We start from the raw sequence: 25576 nt of genomic DNA on the forward strand, positions 1-25576 counted from the left end.
GCTACAATAAAATGTATAATTAAATTACCTTGGAGGTTGAATTTTGAATTTTTCAAAGACTTCTGGATAAAGTAATGGAAACACAACCATTTCCTTTAGAGCTGCAATATGATTAGACAGGCCACCAACACTATCAAATCGTACCTGGCAATGGGAGGGAAACAGTGACATTCTTAGATGTGGAGTCAAAATTAAAATGTCACTCCACCCCCAAACTACACCCAAACCCACACACAGCCAACCGAGTAATAGTGTCTTAGTTGCAGCTTGGAGATTTAAAATAAAAAAGAAAAGAAAAAAAAATCTGTAAAAATTGAAGTTTCTGATTAAAAAGATATATATATTTTTTAACTTTAAAACAAAGAACATTATTACAGTTCAAGCATACATTTCAAGACAGTACTCACTGAAGAATCTAGTTGCATTGGATCAACATCAGCAAGGCTTGCTCCAATTTTCACTCGATCTTTATAAATTCCTTTTAATTCATCTTTCCGAAAATTTAGTGGGAGGCACCTATTTTAAAAATAAACAATAAATTGCATAGAAGAAAGCACAGGTACTAAACTTATGGACCTTGGCTTCAGAGAGGATTTTATGAATTTGACCTCAAAGGAAAGGGAAATAAAAGCAAAAATAAATGAATGGAACTGTATGAAACGAAAAAGCTTCACACAGCAAAAGAAACCATGAACAAAACAGAGACAACCTACCGAATGGGAGAAGATATTTGCAAACAACACCTATGATAAGGAGCTAATATCCAAAATACATAAAGAACTTGTATAACTCAACAACAAAAAAACAAACAATTCAATTAAAATTGGGCAGAGGACCTGAACAGACACTTCTTCCAAGAAGACATACAAACGGTCAACAGATATATAAAAAGATGCTCAACTTCACTAGCTATTAGGGAAATTCAAATCAAAACCACAATGATATACCACCTCACACCTGTTAGAATGGCTATTATCAACAAGACCAGGAATAATAAGCGTTGGAGAGGTTGCGGAGAAAAAGGAATCTTCATATGCTGCTGGTGGGAATTTGGTACAGCTACTATGGAAAATAGTATGGAGGCTCCTCAGAAAATTAAGAATAAAATTACCATACGACCTAGCAATCCCCCTTCTGGGTATCTACCCAAAAAATCTGAAAACATTTATCCATAAAGACATATGTACCCCTACGTTCATTGCAGCATTATTTATGGTGGCCAAGACACGGAAACAACTGAAGTGTCCTTTGATAGATGATTGGATAAAGAAGACATGGTACATATATACAATGGAATATTGCTTGGCCATAAGAAAAGATGAAATACTGCCATTTGTGACAACCTGGATGGATCTTGAGATAATCATGCTAAGTCAGACAGAAAAAGTCAAGAACCATATGATTTCACTGATATGTGAGATTAAAACTGAAAGCGACAAAATGAACAAGACAAACAAAGAAACAAAAACTCACAGACAGAGAGAGCAGTTTAGTGATTACCAGAGGGTAAGGGGGAGGGGGTGGTAGATGAGGGTAAACGGGGTCACATATATGGTGATGGATGGAGAACTGACTCTGGGTGGTGAACACACAATGCAATACATAGATGTACTATAGAATATTACACTTGAAACCTATATAATTTTACTAACCAATGTCATCCCAATAAATTTAATAAAGATTTTAAAAACCAAAACTATCAACTCACTTTCTCCCTCAAATGCCTTGTTAAAATATGGGCATTTTTCTTAAGAATTTAAAACAAAATTTCAGCTGCAACAATCTTAAGATTATGTATTTCAACTTCCTCATTTTCTATATAGGTTGAGAACTTAAATGTTAGAAATAGTTATATCTGAAGTTTTATTATTAGAATTATATAATCAAATGAAAACAACAGTTTTCAAGATGCCACAAAACCATAAAATAATTCATGGTTGAGAATTCAGCAGTATCAGTATACATATAATGATCATTTCTAATATATATGAATCTTTACCATTTGCCAGACACTATTTTAGTTTTAGGTGCTTGAAGTGTATTCCTTCATTAAATCCTCACAACAGTCTTGTGAAGTATTGTTAGTTCCCCTATTTTCAACAAACTCAAGACAGAAAATGTAAACTAAAATGCCCAAGGTCACAAACAAGTCAGTGGTACATCCAGGAATCAGACCAAGCAGGGTGTCTGCAGACCTCCAGCAACTCTGCTAAATACCTCTCAGCAAAATAGTCAGTTCACCAGGATTTGGATCCACATCAATCCTCTCAAGCAAGAATGAATCACCACTTCCCAAACTACTTTAAAAAAGATATGGTATGTTACAAAGACCATGCCTAGAAGAAGCTGCTTGTTTTATCAATGGAAAAATGAAAACTGCGTATGTTAGAGGTTAAGATACTTGTACCAGAAAGCCTAAGCAAAGAATGATTGCTGCAAATGAACACAAGCGAAGGCACCATGCTTACTCCCAGTGACAATTCTTGCTAGCCCCAAATTCCAGGAGGAATTTACACTGTGAAACCTAAGATGGACAAATTTTCAATTGTGGCTTTTTAAAGGATATTTCTTAAATAATTTTTTAATAGAAATATAACTGCATAAAATTCACAGGATTAGATGCACCTTTCTATGAAAGCAAAGAAAAATCCACGTAGTCTAAGTATACAGCTTTTGGATGATTTAACTCACTGTTGTTCAACAGAAATGAAATGTAAGCCAAAACGTAATTTAAAAATTCTGTTAGCCATACAAAAGAAAAAAGTAAAATTTTAATAATATATTTTATTTATCCCAATATATCCAAAATACTGTATTATCATTTCAACATGAAAAATTAATATTTTAAAAACAGAGCTATTTTATATTCTCTTTTTTGTACTAAGTCTTTGAAATCCAAGAGTGTATTTTTTTTTACAAAAACTTACAGTATATCTCAATTCAGACTAGCTACATTTCAAGTGCTTAATAGCCACACATCGCTAGCGGCAACCATAGAGCTTAGGATACAAAAAATGGTTGGTTTGTATGCCCCATCAATTATTATGTTCCAATTGCTTTGTCAAGCATTTGTGTTCGACTCTAAGAATATTAGAATCCAATCACTGCAGTTTTCATTCACCCACCCACATCTGTACAATGGGAATAATCCTTGCCCTATTTACTTCATAGGATCATTGTGAGAATCAAATCAGTTGATTAGTTTATGTGGACTTATAGTACAAGGAATTATGAAATCAGTAAACCTTTCAATTTTTCTTAAGAGTTCTAAGGAATAAGAACGCATTATTGTTATTATTAAAAAGAGTGTATTTAAATAGAAAAAAATTTATTTCCTGAAATCAGTGTTTACCAAGCACCATTTTGAGTTATAGAATGGCTGCGCAAAAAAAAAAAATGTTCTAACCTATTATTAGTTTTAACTGTAGATATTTCAAACAAGACAGCATTCTGGCTTTATACATTAACCTATTGTATAGCTGGTTGGAGCGCATCCTCTCAACCATAAGGTTGCCGGTTCGATTCCTGCAAGGGATGGTGGGCTGCGCCCCCTGCAACTAGCAACGGCAACTGGACCTGGAGCTGAGCTGCGCCCTCCACAACTAAGACTGAAAGGACAACATGAAGCTGAGCTGCGCCCTCCACAACTAAGACTGAAAGGACAACATCTTGACTTGGAAAAAAAAAAAGTCCTGGAAGTACACACTGTTCCCCAATAAAGCCCTATTCCCCTTCCTCAATAAAAATAAATAAATAAATAAATAAATTAAAAAAAAAGGCTGGTAGTTATAAAAGGCATCAATATGGCACTTACCTGTTGATAGCTCTATTACGGCTCTTTTTCCTCCTCCTCTCAAAGTGCTGTTCATCTTCAGAAGAGGAGGATGAAGTAGAGTCACTACTGTGGATTGCATGCCTTCGCCTAAAGAGGAAAATTAAAATCATAATGAAGAAGGGCAGGAAAAAGAGCGTCAGATCCAAACATCAGAAATACCTAATGATCCAAAGAAGGTTTATCCTAAAATCAATACATTTGCTGAACCAATGAAGTAAATTTTATTGGTTGAATCTTTTAAAAGGAATAAAAGCCTTGGATAACTGAGAGGAAGGGAAAAAAAGATAGCAGGCTGTGTTAGAGCTGACCATCAAATGTTTATTAAGATGGGATATGGTACAGGCAGTTACTTCTTAGTCTTGATATAAATCAGTTATCTTCAAAGAGAAAGGTATGAAAAAGAGGGTATTAGAATTTTTGGGACTATAATTTAAAAAAATATTTTCAATATTATACTATATATAATTTTACATTTTAAAGGTCATCACCTATTTTGAAATGTCAAATGACCTTAAAAGGAGAACATGATAATTTTTATGTAAACCAAGCGGGATTAAGTTAAATAAAATTTTAGGAAACAGGAATAAGATGGCCTTTTATCTAGTATATCATCAACTGTAAATTCAGAACTGCCACTTCATGTGTAAATGTGGGTGAGGTACCCCACCTATATATAAGCTTCAATCTTCTCACTTAAAAAAAAGTAAAATACAATCCAATTCTTTGGCTGGTAGGTAGTATTAAATAAGATGTCAAGTGCTAAAATATTAAAGAATTTTTTAAATCACTTCTGGCTTTGGACAGTTGCAAAAGACACATAAGGGGGGAAAAAAAGTCTGGCTGGGGAAACCTTTCATCATTCCATTGGCTTGGGTCTAGAGCTTCTCCTGAGTCACAGTGCAATCATGGTTAAGTAGGTGTTTCCAAAAATAGAAAAGGGTCACAATCTATTATCTGCATAATGCAGGTCCAGAATCTTGTACCTAAAAGACTCTGAAAACAAGTTTTCCCATTATATACTTAACAGCAAAACATGACCGGAATGTCATAAAGGCAATTCATAGTCTCCATTTGTCACACTTACTATGATTGTTCATGATTTGCTATAGAATTAATATATTTGACTAAGCAGTGCTGGCCCAGACACCACTAGAGATGTTTATATTGCATGTTACCTCTGTAAATACTCCTCCCCCCAAAAAATTGGAATTCTGAAACACAAATGGCCACAACGGTTTTGGAAAAGGGGTTATGGAAACACAGATATAGGTGAGAAAATAATCCTCCACTGTCCACCTACCCAAACATGCCCAAGACCATTTTTGTGATCAGCCTGAAACTGAAACTGTCTAGTGTAAGTCTGAAATTTTATATGAAAGACTAACTTATTTAATATTACCATTAACACTACGAAGACTCTAACTTGTAGTCGCATAATTCACATTATTGTATGTGAATTTGGTATGCATTCAAATAAAATTAAGATTAACTTCACAATTAATAAAAGGGACTAACATTTACTAAGTGAATAAAAAAATTACTAAGTGCTTTTTGTACCAGATAGTTGGCATAGTATCTCATTTACTCTTAATTAAAACTTGGAAAAAGTACTTATTAGTAGGCTCATCTTACAGTGAAAGCCAATGGGGCTAATAGTTTAAATAACTTGCTCAAGATATCAGAATTAGTCAATGGTGCTGTCAGAATTCAAACCCGTATCTATCTATTCCAAAAATCCTCATTCTATACACTACGACACCGACGATTTCCAGTTGTTTATTTCAAAAAACCAGTCAAGTTATAAGCAAAAAACAAAACTTTTGAACTGAATCAGTTTTCAACATTTGATTTGCAAATAGGGATTATTTGTAGACATTATGGTTACGATAATAAATACATGTAGCACTTAATATGTGCCAGATACTATTTTAAGTGCTTTACATTAACTAATCTAATTCTCACAATATTATGAGATAGGTGCTCTTATACCCATTCTACAGATCAAAAAAACTGAAGCACAGAGAGGTTAATTTGCCAAACGTAACTAATACTGTGTTTCCCCAAAAATCAGACTAGGTCTTATAATAATTTTTGCTCCAAAAGACACATTAGGGCTTATGTTCAGGGGATGTCCTCCTGAAAAATCATGAGAGGGCTTATTTTCCATTTAGGTCTTATTTTCCGGGGAAACATGGTAAGTGGTAGAGCTGAGCTGGCAATCTTCATAATTATTTTGTGCTGTAGAAAGGCGAGTATTTCCGTTTAAAAAAGATTCTGAATACACATACCACACTCATTTTTTCCCATTTTACTAAAAACGTGACAACTTTGGCATGGACAAGCACTGTGAACCTAATCAGTGTCTAGAGTTGCCAGTCCTCGTTCCTTGACAAGGAGCACTTTGGATGCTGGTGAAGCAATTGTGGTATCATGTTATCCTCTTGTTCAAAGGGACTAGGCTTGTTCCAGAAACTGCATAATGAAGCTAAAGAATAAACCTTAGATGACTAGAAGTTATCAACCATAAAGAAGAAAGAAAATCCTGCTCAACGGCAGCATTCCAGAAGCTCTGCTGTGATAAGTTACCAAAAGACCCTTGGAAGATCCTGAATTGTGGTTGCAAGGTTTCTTGACCATTTGCCATGGACACCAAGGGCAATGTTCAAATGATTCTTTGGATGTGTGCTTTATTTCCATGCCTCACTAGCTGAAGTAGAACATGAACTATAAATAGAAGCTGGCGTTTTCATGAAAAAGTAAAATGACTGCCATTAAGGTTGTTGGAAGAAATGAGATGTTCACACCACCGTGGCAAGAAAGTAAAAAAAAAAAAAAAGAGGTTTAAAGGGTTACATTTGAAAGGTTAGGTAATAACAAGTGTTAATAAAGATGTGTGAAAACTGAAACTCTCATACACTGTATATGGGAATATAAAGTGAAGCAGCCATTTGGAAAACAATCTAGCACTTCCTAGAAACATTACATATAGTTAGCATTTGACCCACTTCTAGGTATATACCAAGAGAAACGAAAATGTATGCCCACACAAAAAGGTGTATGCAAATGTTCATAGTAGCATTATTTATAATAGCCAAAAAGTAGAAACAAGCCACTGTCCATCAAATGATAAATGGATAAAGAAAATATGGTACAAGAGTACTTATACAATGAAATCTTATTTGGCAAGAAAAAAGAATGAGATACTGATAAATGCTATAACATGGATGAAACCTGAAAAATGTTATACAAGTGAAAGAAGCCAGTCACAAAAGATTCCGCTTATATGAAATACCCAGAATAGGCAAAACTATAAAGACAGAAAGTAGATTAGTGGTGGCTTACAGCCGGGGGATGGAGGTACTGGGGAGTTATAATTAAAGAGTGGAGTTTCTTTTTGAGGCAAGAAAAATTGTGGTGACAGTTGCACAACTTCGTGAGTATACTAAAAGCCATTGAATCGTACACTTTAACTGGGTGAACTCCAAAAGTTTATGTGGATTATATCCCAATGAAACTATTATCAAAAAGAAAGTTTAAAGGGAGCTACCAAAACCAACACCAAAAGGTCATTAAGTCAAACAATGTGACTCCAGGGTACAGCTTAAATCTCTTAGTTCATACTTTAAATGTGTCAGGATTCTCTGCTAGTCTATGAGATCCAAGGGCAGGAAACCTGGGCTCATTATTTTTACATCCATAGTGCTTGGCACATAGTAGTACTGAAACATTTGTTAAATAATTGGAAGGGGGAAAAAAATTCTACACCCAAGGAGCTATGCAACAATGTGAGACACTTTACAGAGAGAAAGAATAGACTCTGTGAACCCAATATGGGAACTCTAACACCAAAGGGGTAAAAAAATTCCTACCCATGCAAGACACATGGCGGGTGATGACTGTAGAAACAGTCAACAAGCATGTTACTTCAAGAAACAAAGGAGTAAAGATATGAGAAGAAATTAAGTCTCCAAGTAACTGCCACCCTCTCATTTCTGCTGGATCAGACAGGTCGGTCCTTTGAGTCAGGAAACCAAGACAGCTGTCTTGGGCCCTATGCTTGTTAGGGATTCCAGGGAACACTACACCTTACCCTCCTATTCTGAAGATCGCTACATTTCCCTATCAAAATATGGGTCTTGAACAATATTCTAAGGAGCCTATGAAAAGTACTGACAGTGTGGCCTGATTTCAAGTGCAATTTATCTTGGAGAGCCCTGACGGATTCAGTTTGCCTTCCTTATCCTCCCATCCTTCTGGGTTTTAATTGTGAGAAAAGGGATGATGTAACAAGAAGTCTCGAATATACACTTGTGACTTTGGCATTCTGAAAATGAAATTACAAAACCCAGGGACACAAGTAGTATTTCACATTTTTCCTAGAAAAGAAGAATTTGCCCTCACCTACTAAAGTGTTGCTTTCCATGACCAAAACATGATCAGATAGTCTGCTACTAGGAGGAGACATCTAAGAACTGTTCAAATTGCTGAAGTCTCATAGGACTTCAGTCTTACTTCTGAGCAAATTAATATTAGGAAAAAAGTACCATTTCCCACTCCAGTGTCATTTTTTCCTGCATTTTCAGTCCTCTCCAAAAAGCTCTCTCATTCACAAACTACTATAATGCTACCATTACCCAGAAAGTTCCAATGCATCAGAAAGCCTTTTATTACTTTGGAAAATGAGGAAATAACAAGAATTACATCTTGGGATGTACATATGACAAACACTAACTGTTGGAATGTAGAAGGGAAAGAAACCCACAAATAATCTGAACAAAGAAAATTAATTTTCCTCCTATATAAGAAACAAATTTTAAAAACTGATCCAGGAAAGGATGGTCAGAGTCATGAGAAGTCTAGAAGCTATGTAATTTAGAATTTTGTGATGGTAGTAAAACACACTGTGATAGTATGTGAAGACAAGACTAAACTCAAACTCTTAAGTTCATATAAGATTAAATGAAAGAGACTATGTAAAATGCTTAACACCAAATCAGGAATACAGTAAACACTGAAACAAAGGTAGCGGTCTATTACTAAAATGTGGAAAAATGGAGTAAACTACCTTACCACGGTAAGTTACTAACAATTTCTATTAGTGGAAGCAAAAGCAAAAACTATTCAGTGATAGTGGGGATTAGAGCACTAAAGGCATAGTTAACTCTTCCAAATATAAGATTCTAGAATTTTTATCCTAATACGCCCAATTCTAAGACTCTAGAATCCTATCTTCCAAATAGTCAAAATTATGTTGTCATAAATTAATCACTATTTCAGAACCAAACCTGTTCATTCGTTTACAGTAAGGACTTCGTGGGCCCCCAGGAGATAATCGGTATCTTGGTCTTGCAGGAGAAGCTGGGCCGCTATAAAATATATTGGGCTTTCTCTGGTGACGAGGTTCTTAAGGGAAAAAAAAAAGTTAGATGCATATGACATATAAATATGTATAAAGATAATTTTGCTCTTCCTATAAATACTTACAAAGGTGCTGTATTGTATGAAAATACTAGTACAAATCTCCTGTAGAGTATTTTACAGCTCATGTTTGAAATCATTTATGTCTGCAGGGTTGCTGTTGAAAACATGTATAGTACAGACACCAACCAACCAAAACATATACTGGCACAAACAGCCATTATGATCGTACTGATGCATAACAGCTGATTATCAGCCCTGCCTGTAAATGCTCTTAAGGATTGAGGCACAACTTTATCAAAAACCAACAGAAGTCCTATTTATATAAACCAACAAATTAAGTAGAAATGCTGTGAAATCTAAAATAAAGAGACTTGAAACTTCAAAACAGCACAATTATTTGCTTTGGTAAAGGCTAAAATTTAACTCTTTGAAAGAACTGACTTCTTGCACATTTAGGATAGGTTAAGAAGACAACAGTGGTGAGTATTATACAAAATAAAGACATGAAAAATAATAACAGAGGAAGGACAGTAAAATCAAAGGTAATATAGTTACATAGTCTCCTAGGGAAAAAAAAAATCCAGCCCTTACTTTCCAGTGGAGCCTGGTAGTAAACAGTAGCTTTTCTCTGTCTAAGATAATATCGTTTCTGATTATCTTCTTCTCCATCTTCTTCTTCATCGTCGTCTTCGTCATCTTCACCATCATCTTCATCTTCACCATCATCTTCATCTTCTTGGTCTTCACCCTCTTCAGATGATTCTACAATTAAGAAACATTTACTTTCAGGATACTCACCAAAATGTTAATGATTTTTAACATAGGGGAATTAAGAAAGAAAGAGACCCTCTTTTTAAAATTATTGACTTCTAGATTGTTCAGAAAGAATCTGTAATTCTTTTACAACAGTAAATATTTTTGAAAAATGGAAAGAAATTAAATGTAGTATTAAAAACATCTAGAAAAAGGAAAAAAAAGGAAGTAGAGAAACAAGTTTAAAGGCTACTGTCAGTAAATACCAAACTAAAGTTTATGGTATTACTGTTAATTTCATTAACATAGGTGACTACACTTAAGCTTCCAAATTAATGTAACATGTTGACAAATTTGAGTATCTCCTCACCTAGCTTTTGCCTTTTAAACTTAAATTTGACAATCCAATCTGCCCTTCTGACTCTCACTGAATTACACGAGGGCATAACTCAAATAATCTACTTATGATAATGTAAAACACCAAACACTTAAATTGCATTTGAGAAAACTGGTTTTCACTCAAGAAAAATTCTAATAAATTACAGTAATAAATCCTAAACAAAACAGCAAAACTTAACTTTAATCACTTTCTAAAGTTAAAACAGGTAGAGATATGTATCTGTAGATGTATTACACAAGCAAACCAGTTTTATTTCCTTTAGAATTGATTTCAAGTACCTTCCCTGACAAAATATACTATCTTTTTAAGCTCTCCCCGCCTCACTTTTTTCTTTCAAATTATGACCAAATTCTGATCTCCCACAAACTACAAGTGTCACAGCTTCTGAATAAAAAGGCTATGTCCTACTAAATAAAAGTATTGAAATTCAAACCCAGAAGATAGAACAAGAGAAAAGACTAACCCACACTGCCTTCTTGATTGTCAGTTGTTTCTTCATCTGTTCTTTGAATACTTTTTTGTTTTCCTCTTGTGTACATATTAAGATTCCCCTAAAAACGTTTAAATAAAAGCCATTCACATTTAGTACACTTATTTTAAAAACTCAGTAGGAATTTTGCTTCAATCTTGCTCAAAATGAGTATTTATAGCTATAAACTCTTACAATTGCAGCAATAACTAATGACAGATCAACCAAATGCTGAATAAAATGATGACCAATTTAACCAAAAATAGGCAGGTACTATAGAAAAGAGGTTACACTGAAGATTGTTAAATCAACCCCTTGATAGAAGAATATATTTACTTCTTCTGTTTCATTGAACACTCCCAAGTCTTCCAGCTCTCTCATTCGCCGTCTACGCATCTTCTTCATGTCATCCATTTTTTGAAGTACAGCTTCAGCAGTGCTTAAAATAAATTGGTATCAATATAAGCTAAAACTGTAAAATAGGACATTTTTAGAAACTTAATTTTCTTTCTATTATTTGAGTGCTGAGATTTTTAAATATCTCTATTTCTTGATTTACTTGTATCAAAATATTTTTAAAATTTCCTCGAAGAATTTAAATATGTATATGCAATTATTACAAAGTCCTTTAATAATAATCATTCTCCTTTACTCTTTACACAAACTATATGCATTAAATATTTGCTGGTTTGAAATTTATGATCTCTCCCCAACAAAAGTTTGGCCAGCTAAATCATCTTGATCTAAATAAATTTTACTTACTTTGTTATAAGTTTGTCGAATAGCACTGACTGATTCACACTACTGTAACGACTTCTAATCCTACAACTGCGGCGAACTTCAACATCACCATTCTCTTCCTGCAAGTGTTCTGCAGTCTGAACGATGTTCCTAGCCCTCAATGAGTGAGTAACTGGAATCACTTTGTCTTCATTGATGTGTACATAAAAAACGGAAAGATTTGAAATAACAGCATTTATAAAACAATTCTAAAATGAATAACTGAATAGCTATACTTCCACGTAACAAATTTAACCTTTCTTAAAAATATTAGAAAACAAAAATAATTTAACCTTTCTTAAAAATATTAGAAAAATACAGTTACAACACACACCTAACATATGATCCAGTCATTCCCCTCTCAAGAGAAAAGGAAAGATATATAATACAAAGACCTGTACACAAATGTTCAAAGCAGTTTTGTAATAGCCCCAAACTGGAAACAACACAAACATCAATCAAAAGATGAATAAATTGTGGGAAACAACCTAAGTGTCCTTCAATGGATGAGTGGATAAAGAAGATATGGAATACACTAAGTCCTCACTTAATTCTGTCCACAGGTTCTGTGACTTTAAGTGAAATGACATATAATGAAATCAATTTTACAATAGGCTAATTGATATAATCAAGAGTTAAGTTCCTACAATATCTCATCAATGTTATAATGAAATAACGTTTGAACAAAAGGACATTATATAAGGACCATCTGTAAACACTCAATGGAATATTATAAGAAGGACATCCTGTTTTTTTGCAATAACACGATGGCTCTTGAGGGCATTATGTTAAGTAAAATAAGTCAGACAGAGAAAGAGAAATATTGTATAGTATCATTTCTATGTGGAATCTAAAAAAGCTGAACACATAGGAATAGAGACTGGAATGGCGGTTGCCAGAGGCTAACGGGTGCAAGGATAAGGGGAGATGTTGGTCAAAGAGTATACATTTTCAGCTATGAGTTTAAGTTCTGGGGATCTACAGCATAGCAATTATAGTTAATAATATTATATATTAGTGCATTGCTAAGAGGATCTTAAATGTTCTCACCACAAAAAAGAATATACGACATGATGCAGGTGTTAGTTATGTTAGTAATCATTTCCCAATATATGTGTATGAAATAAACTTTCTTTGTACACCTTAAATTGATATAATGTTATATGTCAATTATATCTCAATAAAACTGGCAGAATAGGGGGCAAGAAATTGTGGCATATGCATATAACGGAATACTACTCAGAAACAAAAAACAACATGGATGACTCAAAGTAATTATGCTACATGAAAGAAGCCAGGCAAAAAAAAAATGCATACTGTATAAGTCCACTTATATAAAACTGTAGAAAATGCAAACTAATCGATAATGACAGATCGGTGGTTTCTCAGGATTTTGGAGGGGTAGAGAGCATGGAAAGGAGCTGAGAGAGCCAGAAGGGGCCTGAGGAAATTTAGGGGGTGTGAGTTATCTTCAGTACCTTATTGTAGTGATAGTTCCACGGCATAGACTTATGTCAAAAACCAAATGAACTGTATACTTTAAAGGTGGGCAGTTTATTATATAAACTCAATAAACCTATAAACAAAATATTAATTACATTTTTAAAAAATTTGAAATGTCTTTAACCTTACTTACCTTCTTTACACTCTTCTTTTTTTTTAGCAGCCTGCTGTCTGGCCAATTGCCTATATGAAAAAAATATTAAATAACTGATATAATTTTAACTCCTGTATTTCATAAAACTATAAACTAGGGCAAAAAAATTAAATCAGCTTGGACAGTAAATACTCACAGATACATAAAAACATAAAAAAAAACTGAAAATCCTGTTTGTGAAATTCAATGATATATGTATTAATTCTTAGCTAAACAAAATTAATCAAAATATCTTACTTAAAACAAATGAAAGCCTTAGCTAAGAACTAAGCATCGAGCCAAAACAAGACAAAGTGTCTTGTCCCACAGGTAGACAGTGGTCCCAGGTCCTGGAGGAAGTTATAAACAGCACGAGTGTCCCTTAGTGACATGCTAATTTCCTTCTAAGAACATTTGCTGACTACAGTCTTTCCATGACCTTGCATTTTCATTCACATGTAGAAACAGTCCCATTTGTGAATCAGACATCTCACCCATAAATTGGCAGACAGAATGTACTGAATTGGAAAGAACACTTTCCAAAACTTAAAAAAAAGTACCCTCTCTTCATCTTTTTTCCCCAAAATCCACTGAGCTAACAACACAGTGTGTCTCATTAATTGATTTTTAGGGACTCGATTTTCCATACTTGTATAGGCTACATCTGTTAATCAACCTACGCATCAAGTTATTTGGAAGTGGGCTGGTTGTACACGTGGAATTTCAAATGTGACACTTTAAAATAAATGATTCATCTTCTCCAGAAGATCATTGATTCCTTACCTCTGTTGGAACACAGGTAAGAACTAAGAACAAAATAAAAACCTTTGAGCAATCCACCTATAGGTCAAGACCTAGTTTGTTGACAGGCTCCTAGACTTTTCCCGTAAAGGAACCTCTCCTGCTGTACCACAGAAGTCTACACTTTTATAAACCAGCCCCCTATTAGATGGTAGAGACACAAGGGGGTGTTTTCCTTTTCTTTTTGCCTATAGGGGGAGAGAGCACATTTCCCCCTACAGGGGTTGGTAAACTGGTGCTTAAACATAATTAGATAGTAAATATTTCTGACTTGTGTGCCATACAGTCTCTGTCACAACTACTCATACAACTCCAACATTGAAGCGGGAAAGCAGCCATAGACAGAATGAATGGGTATGGCTGTATTCCAATGAAACGATTTACAAAAACAGGTGCCTGGAGTTTTTGTCAACTCCTGCGAATCTGATGAAAGCTATAGATCTTTTCTCCCTAGAAAACTGCATATACACATACAAGTGTAAACATTACTTTAGAGGTTTCATGGGCCTCCTGAAAACTGTAACTAGACCCTAGTTAAGAACTCAAGGACCAAGAAATAGAGATCCTATCCTCAAGGCAGTTATGCAAATCTTCTGTGTTATTCTAACAGTGCCAATTTAATTGTAAACACCAATGTGGGGCCTGAAATTTTATAGCTAGTCTCTATAGGTAGCAATTTGGATGATCCAGAATGTTTTCTTTAGATCATGACGTAAATCTTAAAATTCTCATGGAGAATTCATGGACCACTCCCCCTACCCCAAGAAGGCTTCCAGTTTCAGAAATACTACTGGGGTAGCTCAAATTGTATTTCATTGATTCTAAAAGTTGTGCAGTTCCCATCTCCCGGCCGCCATTTTAGCATCTCTGAAATTAGGATGTATCTTACAATTAATTACACATCACAGTTTTAACTTTCAGTGTTCTTTTTTCTTTTTTACTGTCATATAAAATAATGTTGTGTGTTACAGTTGCTGCTATCTTGGACTCCATGAAATACAGTAGCAAATACTCCATAAATAATGGATTAAATAAGATGCCAATTAAAACATATTTAACAAAAGATTAAATAACTGAAAAATAATAGTAACAAAAAACAGACTTAAAAGGGCACAACCTCACTTATCTGGAAAACCTGCTACACAAAATAAGAATCAAAATTCTATTTAAGAGTGGGAGGGTTTTAGTCTTCTAAGTCATTATGAATAATTTCTTTATAAGGATTAATGTAAAAACAATTATTTTATCCAACAAATTTTATTCTAATTGGCACTTCCCCCCCTTATGTTAGGCCCACTAATCTGGGGGGAAAGGCGAAGGTTTTGAGCCAATTAAAGTCAGATTTAAATCTACCCTACACCAAACAAATCCAAGTTCCATGAACTACCTATTTAATTCATTGAAAGCAATCTTTTGAATATTAAAATGGAATTCACGCCACCCACCTCAGGGTTCTTGAAAAACAAAATTTAAATTTGTAAAAAGCATCTAGTCCCATTAGACAAGTTAAAAAAAAAATCACCTGACTCTGTGAAGACTGCTTTAGAAGTACAACACACTAAAATTCACAAATGACTCAGAATTGATGAAAAACTCGATAGCAAGCAATCAAAAATATAACTATTTTGAGCTTTGTATATAGACTATGAAGCAGAACCAATCACAAACAATTCAACCGTTTTCAGTTGCACTCACACATATCACAAATATCTTTGAACACGATAATAAAAACAAACCTGTGTACACATTAAATTTTTAATTCAATAGTCATTTGTGGCAATTTCATTTCAAATAAATTGCATTTTACAACTCTGGAATCTTAATGACGAATCAAGAACACACTTAAAAATTAAACACAAATCCTAAATTGTTACTTTAAAACTATTTTCGATTGGCATTTGGCCATCTTGAATTACCTTGTAAAATGTCTGCCATTAGTATGTTTCTCCGTTATTTCCATATTCTTATCAAAACTAGAATCTGAAGAATTCTGGGCATTTTTCCTCAAAGTCCTTAAAGCATGTTTCTGGTGGTAGGTTTCAACTTCCTAAGGAAAATTAAGAAAGCCATCTAAGTTTTTTAGTCAAAATCCCCAAGTTAAATACCTCCTAATAGTTTTCTCTAATTATGAGTTTGTAACAGAATCATTTTGCATCTCCCCAAGAAACTACAATATTTAATATCTAAAAAAATAATAATAACCATTTTACAATAAATATCAGCAATGTCTACAAAACGGCTAATATAAAATTTATTGAAGTTTATAGTTCTATTTCATAACAAGTAGGCAGTCTAGAGAGAAAAGTTTTCCACCACTGGAAAAGAAGTTATAATGGTTCATAACAATAACATTAAGTACTCCTTTATTTTAAGGCTACAGAAATTAGAAAGATACACACACACATACACACACAGACCACTGTCTGCCATGTAACCACTAGCAGCAATCTTTAACTGGACCATCAAAATTATAATTTTGGGATGGATGACAAAAAGGAGTTATTATCTATTTCACCCAGGTCATGCAACAACTAAATGTAAAAACTGTGTAGTTACATTAATCTGTTGTCAAAACCCTAGAGCTCTATGTAACTTTATTTCTGCACCACAGATACAGTTCGTGGGCTCCTTGATGAGCTACAGAGGTGCTGTCCTAATTTATTCAAAAGTTCATACACACCTCTCTGAAATCGTATAAAGGATACTTTTACTTTAGAAGAGAAAGCAAAAGTATCTAACAACTCTGTAATTCTCTGTTTTAGTACTACGAAAATTGATAATTTTAGAAAAACAGGCAGTGTTTAAAAAAATAAAACTAATGCCCCTTCCCCTCCCACTCCAGGCTGGCTTTTCCCGGTTATTTCATTTTGTTTTATCAGGATCTTTTGCCATTTAATTTTGTCTTGGGCAGAATATCTGGTTCACAAGTAAAATAAATATATACAGACCACAGGATTTGTGTAGGTACTTCATAAAATATGAAATGATGTGTATGATTTGTTACCATATTTATCAGTGTACTTACATTTAAGAATGTTTGGGGAAAACACACCGAAACCTTTGGAAGGTGTATTATTTTTAAAACAAACACCTACATCTTAGATGGGTGTAGTGTAACCTCAATTTCCATATGTACTTTTTCTTAAAACCGATCTGCCTGAGAAAGCACCTTAAAATAAGGCATCTTCTGTCATTTACCTTTCTCCCATTTTACAAAAGAAAGTCCTATCTCTCATTCTCGAATCTTACTATTGTAGACTGCCTCAAGGCATTAAAAAACCAAACAAAGCCAAACAAACACAGTAGTGTAGGTGTTAAGAAATAGAATGACTATGCGAGGCAACAAATCTTTACCTTTAAGTGGTTTCCAATTCTTCTAAACAAAATTGAAAGGGAGACTTAATTAAGCTAAAAGACCATTAAAAAAATTTTTTGGCAAATGATGCTTGGCATATAAGCCAGAAAAACTGAATGGCACTACTAAACAAAATTCCTTTCATTACTATCTACTTATTTATATGAACAATGTTTCCCAATGCTTAAAATTATAAAAACGATGTAACTGATACCAAACACTGTCTTCAGCAATATGATTCATCCACAGATACATGAACTAATTAGGAGAGTAGGGGAACTTCACACACGAAATCCCAATGAGATATTACTTCCTATGTTTAATCATTTAAAACAAAATAGATGTTTTTATTGCTTTGATCAATTGAATATTAATAATTATGATAATACACAGAAACTATTGTCTTGGAGCCCTGTGATCACAGAAAAGTAGAAAATAATTTCAAATTTTGTTTTACAAGTATGAAAGGATAATAATGACTTTAAAGCATAAAAATATATAAGATAAAATGCTGCAGGTTAAGTGGATTGGAAATGCAAATGAAAAAGAGGAAAAAAGAATCAAGGTAAAATTTCTGTCTCCTAAAAGTTTGTTCATGTAGTTTTTTAATGTTCTAAGGCAGATATCAAATAACTACAGTTTTTAGATTCCAGTGGATACTTGTAAAAGTCTGATGTAATAGTTTTATGTTTTAATGTCAACATTAAAAGATGACAGAAATGATCTCCTTTATAACTATTTAAACCAATGGGGTTGGGGGAACCTTAGGCAGCAGCTTGAACGTGTACGAAAATATAGAGCTATAAGAAATTTAGGAACTCTCAGAAGAGTTGTAGTGAAGTAAGCGTATTTTTTTTTGGTGACAGTATTTGTCTAAGAGTGTCATATAAGAGGAAACATACAATATTTGTCCTTTTATGGAGCCTCTGTTTCCTCTTACATGAGGCTCCTAGACTCATCAAATTCATCGACAGAAAGTAGAATGGTGGTTGCCAGAAGCTGGAAGGAGGGAAGACCATTGAATGGGTACAGAGTTTCAGTTTTGGAAGGTGCAAATATTCTGGAGATGGACGGTGGTGATAGTTGCAGAACAATGTGAATGTACCTAATGCTACAGAGCGGTACTCTAAAAAATGGTTAAAATCATAAATTTTATGTTATCTATACTTTATTACAATATAAAAGAAAATAAATGTCACCATATTCCTGGGGATAATAAAAAAGGTTTATATAGGCAAAAAGAAAGGAGGGGGGTCGTAAATACTGAGAAAAAAGATTCCTTGAGAAACTTGGAAGATTTAATCTTGTAAGTGGTATAAATGAATCTTTGATTTGCATAGTGAGTGGCTTAGTTCATCCTCCCTAAATACGCATTAGGCACGAAGAAAGTCTCTTCTTAACAGTGTGTAGAAAAAAAACAAAACAGATTTTTGGGGAATCACCTACATACAGGTAGATACTGGGAAATTTTAAAATATCAGTAACTTTCAAAAATATTTCTTATAAAAGACATTATGCTAAGTGAAATAAGCATTCAAAGATAACCACTGTTAACCTTTTGGTGCACAAACCATTCTTTTCCTATGCAAACATACTCACAGGATTTTTAAATTGGGATAATACTATTGATGTGTTGCAACATTTTTCTAGTAATACAAACATTTCCCTGTGTCACGAAATATTCTAAAAATCTTTTTAAATGAATGAATAGTATTCCAGCTATTACATGAATCTATTTAACAAATAGCTTAATGTATCACACATTTATTATTAGGTTATATGAATTTTTTTTTCTGTGTGTCATAAACATCTCTAGATCAATTACCTTATGTACATCTGATTTCCTAAGGAAACCAGCAGTTATTAAATCAAAGTCATTTTAATATAGCTCATCCAAATAATTCCAAGAGGTAAGCTCAATGCCAAACCACAACAGTAATTAACACTGGATGATAGATATGGGGACTTTCACTTTCTAGTTTTTATATTCATTTTTACAACATGTATCACCAGAAAAAAATTTCCTAAGTGAAAAACGAAGAGAAAACATACTTAATCTGAAAACTAAACCTGGAGATGATGTGTCTTCATTTACTCCTTGGCTAAAATCTACTTAAATATTGAGAGCACTGGTAGTTCTTTAAAAGGTTTAAAGGAGGAAAAATATATTGTTAGATTTTGAGTCTGTTATAATCTTGCAGAATCTGTAAGTTAGTATGGGGAGCATGCAACAAAAATTTTCCCCCAAAGTAGACACAATTGTGTAATAGAAATATTCTGATATTCTTTTCCCCACAAAAGACCAAGCTAAACTTTCAGCACACACTGGCACATTCCCTATTGTCTACTGCTCACCTCTAAAGCTGGAAACAATGCAGCTTTCCCTCCCTGTATTGGAACTCTCAGACCCTTGCATTATTATTTGGCATTTTTCTTTCAGTTCCTTTTAGTAACACCTTAATTTAGGCTCTAGTTTTCTCTGCTTTGGTCTATTGTGATAATAGAATACTGATTAAGAGCCCAAACTAAGATAGATTACTTAGGATTGATTCGTGACATATCATTTAGGAGCTGTATAATCTTGCCCAAGTTACATACGGTCTCTGTACCTTATGTACACGTCTGTAATGAGGATAACAACAAGTTACTTTATAGGGCAAATATGTGTGTATATATTTGGTACCTTGCCTGGCACATAGCAAATGCTATATAATTAATATTATAATCTGAACTGGTCTTCCAAAATCCAGATTTGTTGACTACAATCCATTTTCTAAACGCTAGCTCGTCAGATCCCTGTTCTGAAAGCTGCAATTTCTAACCTAAAATCAAGGGCCAGTCAAAACAATTCCAAGTGTACCCTCTCGAATGCAGACCAGCCGTGTCACCCAACTCCAGGTAGCAACATTCATTGCCATATGTCAAAATTTCTCTATCCAGGCTTTGTGACATTTCACTTTTCATTTTTCTGTGTTGTATTATACTTCAAGTTTTAAAAAATTTCTCATATGGTGTACACATCAGTGTCAAGTAGGAATATCCTTCCAGACTTTTAAATATACAATTTTTAAAAAACTACAAAAATAATACCTTCTACATACTACAGCATGTTTTATTTTACCTAACAATATATGGAATAAAAATGTACGTAAACACAACCCAAAAGTAATGCACAATCATCACTAGAAAAACTCCTTACTATCCATCATTAAGTGAGTCTTCAGCATGAGAAACAACACTACAGTAAATGTAACGAATCAAAGAGCCTCAGACCTGTGAAAGCACAGAAGTACACAATGGCTAGTTTGACTGAAGTAAAAAGAAACCACAGAAGATGCATCCAAACTCATAAATTTGGTAGGATGTAAATTAAAGTTAAAGAAAAAACAGAAAAGAAAAACAAATTTAAAAACAACAAATATTCAGAGAATCCATACAAGTCAGGGGGGAAAAAAATCCTCACGCGCAGCTTAGTGAGACCATATTCAAAATGCCAAAGTAGAATGTGATGAATAAACAGGTGACTATAGGTACCTTCAGAACTTGAAGATAAGGTCAGCCTCCGAGACGAGATGAAGAAAAATCCAAGTTAATGAGTTAGCATGAATAAATTTAACCATCTTTAAAAGTATCCTACTCTAAGCAATGCTGGCAATTAGTAGTACCGTGTTTCCCCGAAAATAAGACCTAGCTGGACCATCAGCTCTCATGTGGCTTTTAGAGCAAAAATGTATGTAAGACCGGGTATCATATTATACTATATTATATTATATAAAACCCGGTCTTATAGTAAAATAAAACCGGGTCTTATATTAATTTTTGCTCCAAGACACATTATAGCTGATTGTCTGGCTAGGTCTTATTTTTGGGGAAACATGGTATGTAGCTGAGGAGACTAGGAAATAAAATCAGATCCAAATATAGTCAGGGTGCTATGATTATGAGAAACATGATTGATGTAAAAAACAAGTTATAATAGAATCAAATGTATTGAATATAAAGCTCCAAATTAGAAGATATTCCAATCACAAAGGTATGCTTCATATTTGGTGTTGGTGGGCTTTTTCAACATAAATACAGTATCTCTTAGGTTAATCCATTTCTTTTGATCCAATCCCATGCTCACTAAGTAACCCTCTGATTACAATTTGGTCTAGAGGATTTATAGAAGAGAGGAATACTACCTATGTCTCAAAAAGGTATAATCCCTACTGGAAATCCAGGCCTGGAAAAAAATATCCTTCCTACCCTACAACATTCAGCTGAGTGCTAACTACTCAACCACAAGCTACTGATACGGCGTGTATGGCAACTCTGTATGTATATTGCTGTGTTAGGTCTCCTTTGCTAGACTAAGTTCCATCAGAGCAAGGACACTCAACAAAACATACCATGCACCTACTACATTCTAGGTTCTATTCTGGGTGCTAGGTATGCACTGCGGAACAAAAGGTCAAAATCTAACTCCCTATGGAGTTAAATTCTGATTTGGAGCGAGACAAAAATATTTAAAAAGTAGGAAATTATAGAATATTTAGATGGTGATAAGTGCTGGGGGAACATAAAGCAGAGTAAAGGGGCATGTCAAGGAGTGGTTTGTAATTATAAATAGGGTGGTAAGGGTAAGCATCATTGAAAAAGTGAAATTTTACTAGACTTGAAAAAGACAGATTCCTAGGTTCTCCTAGGTAGAACTCAGTTCTATTGCTTACTCTAAAGGCGAATTTACTATAAAAGCACATCGTTTAAGTCTCTGTGCCTTAGTTCTCTCACCTACAAAACAAAGACAAGTCATACCTACTTCGTAAGGTTATAAGAATTGAGTTAATATTTGGAAAAATCTTGGAATACATTAAGCACTATGAGTATAGTAAAATAAAACCGGGTCTTATATTAATTTTTGCTCCAAGACACATTATAGCTGATTGTCTGGCTAGGTCTGAGATTCTGGGGGTTGTTTTTGTTTTCTTTAATTAAAAAAAATGTGAAAGGTAAAGGAATGGGTCATGCAGATCCCCAGGGGAAGAGAATTCCCAACAGAGGGTAGAGCAAGTACAAAGGCCCTGGTATTCAAGGAGCAGGGAGACCAGCGTGGCTGGAATAGGCTGAGTTTTGCAAAAGGGAGAAGGGGGCAAAGGGAGGTAGGGTTGCTACCAAACTTTTAAACCTTTCCCCTTTGATAGGGATTTTTGAGCAGAGGTGTGCTTAACTGTTTTGACTTTTAAAAAGATCATTCTGTAAGCTATATTGAGAACCGAATGTTAAGAGAGGGGATTATTATATATATAACGGTGGAAAACAGCGAGGGCCAGTCAAAAATCTATTTTAATAATCCAGGCAATAATGGCTTGAACCACCATGGCAACAATGGAGGGGCTGAGAAGTGGTCAGATTCTGAACATATTTTGAAAGCAGAGCCAACGGAATTTGCTACTATGAAATGAGAGAGGGGTCAAAGGTGACTAAGGTTTTTTACCTGAGGAACTAGAAAGACAGAGTGACCATTAACTAAAATTGTGGTCTTAATAGCTGACAATGACGGAGTTCTAGTAATAGTTAGCTACAGTATATGCCAAGTGTTCAGGTAATCTGCTCACGTGCATGATCACATTTGATTCTCACTCCCCGTGGGGTGAGTGTCCCCCCTTTTAACCAGTATGGAAAACTTCTGTGCACTGGTAAGCTGAGATTCAAAACTAAGAGTTGTTTTAAATACCTGTGTTACTTAACCAGTATTTCAACACGTCATTACAGTCACAGAATCTAGCACTGTCCTGACCATACTAAACATTCAATAAATATTTCCTGAAGTCATCAGCTTGTCCGAAAATAGGTTATACATCAAGTGACCGGAGTTCAGGGCAGAAGTGTCCGGCCTCCCCAGATCACTATCGACTTCTGAAGGATTGGGAAACATCCTGCAAGTCAGGAAATTGTTTTTACGATCCAGAATCACAATTTGAGGGACTGAACAGGCTCTTTCACTGCCCTCCGTAGAGGAGCACCTAGTGTGGGGCATCTAAACTGACAACTCATTTCATCTAGCGACCACTCGCTGGACTAAGTTTTGTCACTCTCTGCCACCACACGTACCTCTCTTGGGCTTCCACTCGGGCTTCCCCATTCCTCACCTCCTCTCTGGTCCTGTCCCCCACCGCACCCCCCGGCTCCCACCCCGCGCCTCCCCTCTCTCAAACACAACTAGACAACTTCGTGCTGCCTTCATGTGACTAGTGTTGCTTTCTCCACTTCTCCAACCTTTTGTTAATGCTGTCCCCTCCACCGGAGCCGCTTTCACAGCCAGGGTGGAGAGGAGAAGGAGCAGCGCTTCTTTCAAGGGCTTTACTGCCCCACCCCCTTGGAAACTTCCCCTATAGACGCCGCTCATAACTGCAGCCTGATAGAACAGAAAGGTTTTGGAGAAAGAGAATCCACGTTCCCGTTGCAGATCTACCCCTTGCTGAGTCCGTTCCTTCACCTGTAAACGAAGTATAACGACGTACTTTCACGGCGCTGTTACGGGGCTTGCGTGAACAGGGTGTACATGAAATGTTGGTCTCCAACCCTCCAGATTATGCAACCTGGTATTTATTCACTGCGCTCCTATTACGGAACCTCTCTAGATCGTCAATGGAGGTCAGGGAACCCGAATGACAATCTTCTATCGCTGTGATAACCTAACACCTTGACGAGGCATCCAGTTAGCCATCAGTACGTGTGTACTGCATTCGGTCGAGGCGAACCTGGGGCGGGAGCCTGAGCGAGGGGTTAGGGAAGTGTGTGAGGTGGGGGGTGGGGTGGTCCCCAAAACCAAGGCTCGCCCCTCGCGTTCCCTGTAGCTCCAGAGAGCTGCGGCTTCCTCTCGGGTGAAAGTAGGCAGTCCCGGCTTAGCCCTCTTCCAGTCCGTCCGATCTCGTCACCCGACCCACACCCCTCGGGGCTCCGATCTTAAGAAGCCTTCCATTTTACCCGTCCTCCACCACACTGCTCCCCGCCGCCCCCCCCCGCCCCCAACTGTCACCCCGGCCGCGCCATCCACCCTCAGGCCCCACCCGGGGAACGGGCCGCGAGCAGCCCCTCAGGCCCGGCCCAAGGGGCCCGCCCCAGCCCGGTACTCACGCCGGCGGCGGCCGCGGTGACGGCAGACTGCTCTGCCGCGCGGGCCGAGCGGAGCCGCCTCCGGCCGATATGCTCCAAACTGAGGAACTCGTTGGACAGGTCCAGGGAGCTCGAGGCTGGGGTGGCAGAGGGGCTGTGCAGCTCCAGGCTGCTGCGGAGGACCACCATCTTCCCGGGTTCCTGGGCCCCACGTCCGCGGCGGGAGACGGGTCCGAGTGCCGAGCTGCAGACGCTCAGCCTCTTCCGCGCTCCGAATTCTGGCGCCACAAGCTCCGCGCCAGCAGTCTCAGCGCGCGCTCCCGGAATCCATCCGCCGCCGGTCCCGCCCACACGGCCCCCCGACCACGGCAGGCTCGAAACTTTCTTCCCATCGGTGGAGCGAAAGACTTCGGGCCGAACCCGGGAACCCGCACCCACCGTGTGGAGGTCCTGAGCGGTCGGTGGCGGGAGAACGCTGACTTCTTTTTCTTATATAGTTCCGGCTGCACTCTGCGGAGGGAGACGGAGGGTAGTGGCGCGAAGTCGCGTTTGGAATTTTGGCGCGTGGCTGTCAGAGGGGGAAGGGAGGCTCCCGCCCGCTCTGATTGGCGGCTCTGCCCCGCCCGGACACCTGCCTTCAGCTTCCCCCAGGGCAAGATGCTACTGCAAAATGCTGAGTCCCACTGGAGAGGTAGAGAGCAATTGGCCTTTGTCGGGTTTTGACTTTAATCCTTAAGAGCCTCTTGCTGGTTGTTTAACCAAAACAAGTTCAAAAGAAAACAGCAGGGGAGTTAAAAGCGGGTAGGTGCAGTACTGTAATTAGTGCAGGTATTGTATCCAACACTGCCAAGTGTCCCACGTGTACAATCTTGAGCAAATTATTCACCTCTCCGGGTCTTAATTTCCTCATCTTTAAATTAATTATAATAATAATAATACCTGAAGGTCTAAGATATTATACCTTAGAACCGCGTTGCACTTAGAAATGTTTGCTATTATAGAATTACAGGAAATGGCTTCTGCAAGAT

The 25576-nt window shown here is 36.3% G+C and overlaps 1 protein-coding gene across 3 annotated transcripts in view; it reads right to left on the reverse strand.

Annotated features, from left to right (window-relative positions):
• The window catches only part of ATAD2 (ATPase family AAA domain containing 2), a 53365-nt gene extending 28313 nt beyond the window's left edge, over nucleotides 1-25052 (reverse strand). For 2 of the 3 annotated variants that reach the window (XM_033126417.1, XM_033126416.1), the window contains exons 1-11: nucleotides 24570-25043; nucleotides 16012-16142; nucleotides 13295-13344; nucleotides 11641-11806; nucleotides 11215-11317; nucleotides 10873-10960; nucleotides 9848-10018; nucleotides 9121-9238; nucleotides 3815-3922; nucleotides 408-516; nucleotides 29-144 (exon numbers count right to left, since the gene is read on the reverse strand). In XM_033126417.1, coding sequence (XP_032982308.1) covers nucleotides 29-144; nucleotides 408-516; nucleotides 3815-3922; nucleotides 9121-9238; nucleotides 9848-10018; nucleotides 10873-10960; nucleotides 11215-11317; nucleotides 11641-11806; nucleotides 13295-13344; nucleotides 16012-16142; nucleotides 24570-24737 — 1328 coding nt within the window. In that variant the 5' untranslated portion in view covers nucleotides 24738-25043. Of the gene's footprint in view, nucleotides 1-28; nucleotides 145-407; nucleotides 517-3814; nucleotides 3923-9120; nucleotides 9239-9847; nucleotides 10019-10872; nucleotides 10961-11214; nucleotides 11318-11640; nucleotides 11807-13294; nucleotides 13345-16011; nucleotides 16143-24569 lie in introns of all 3 variants that reach the window. The other variant, XM_033126418.1, reaches the window with a different exon arrangement.
• Between the last annotated feature and the right edge of the window lie 524 nt (nucleotides 25053-25576).

This window comes from Rhinolophus ferrumequinum, chromosome 14, assembly GCF_004115265.2.
Source record: "Rhinolophus ferrumequinum isolate MPI-CBG mRhiFer1 chromosome 14, mRhiFer1_v1.p, whole genome shotgun sequence".
Classification (NCBI taxonomy): domain Eukaryota; kingdom Metazoa; phylum Chordata; class Mammalia; order Chiroptera; family Rhinolophidae; genus Rhinolophus; species Rhinolophus ferrumequinum.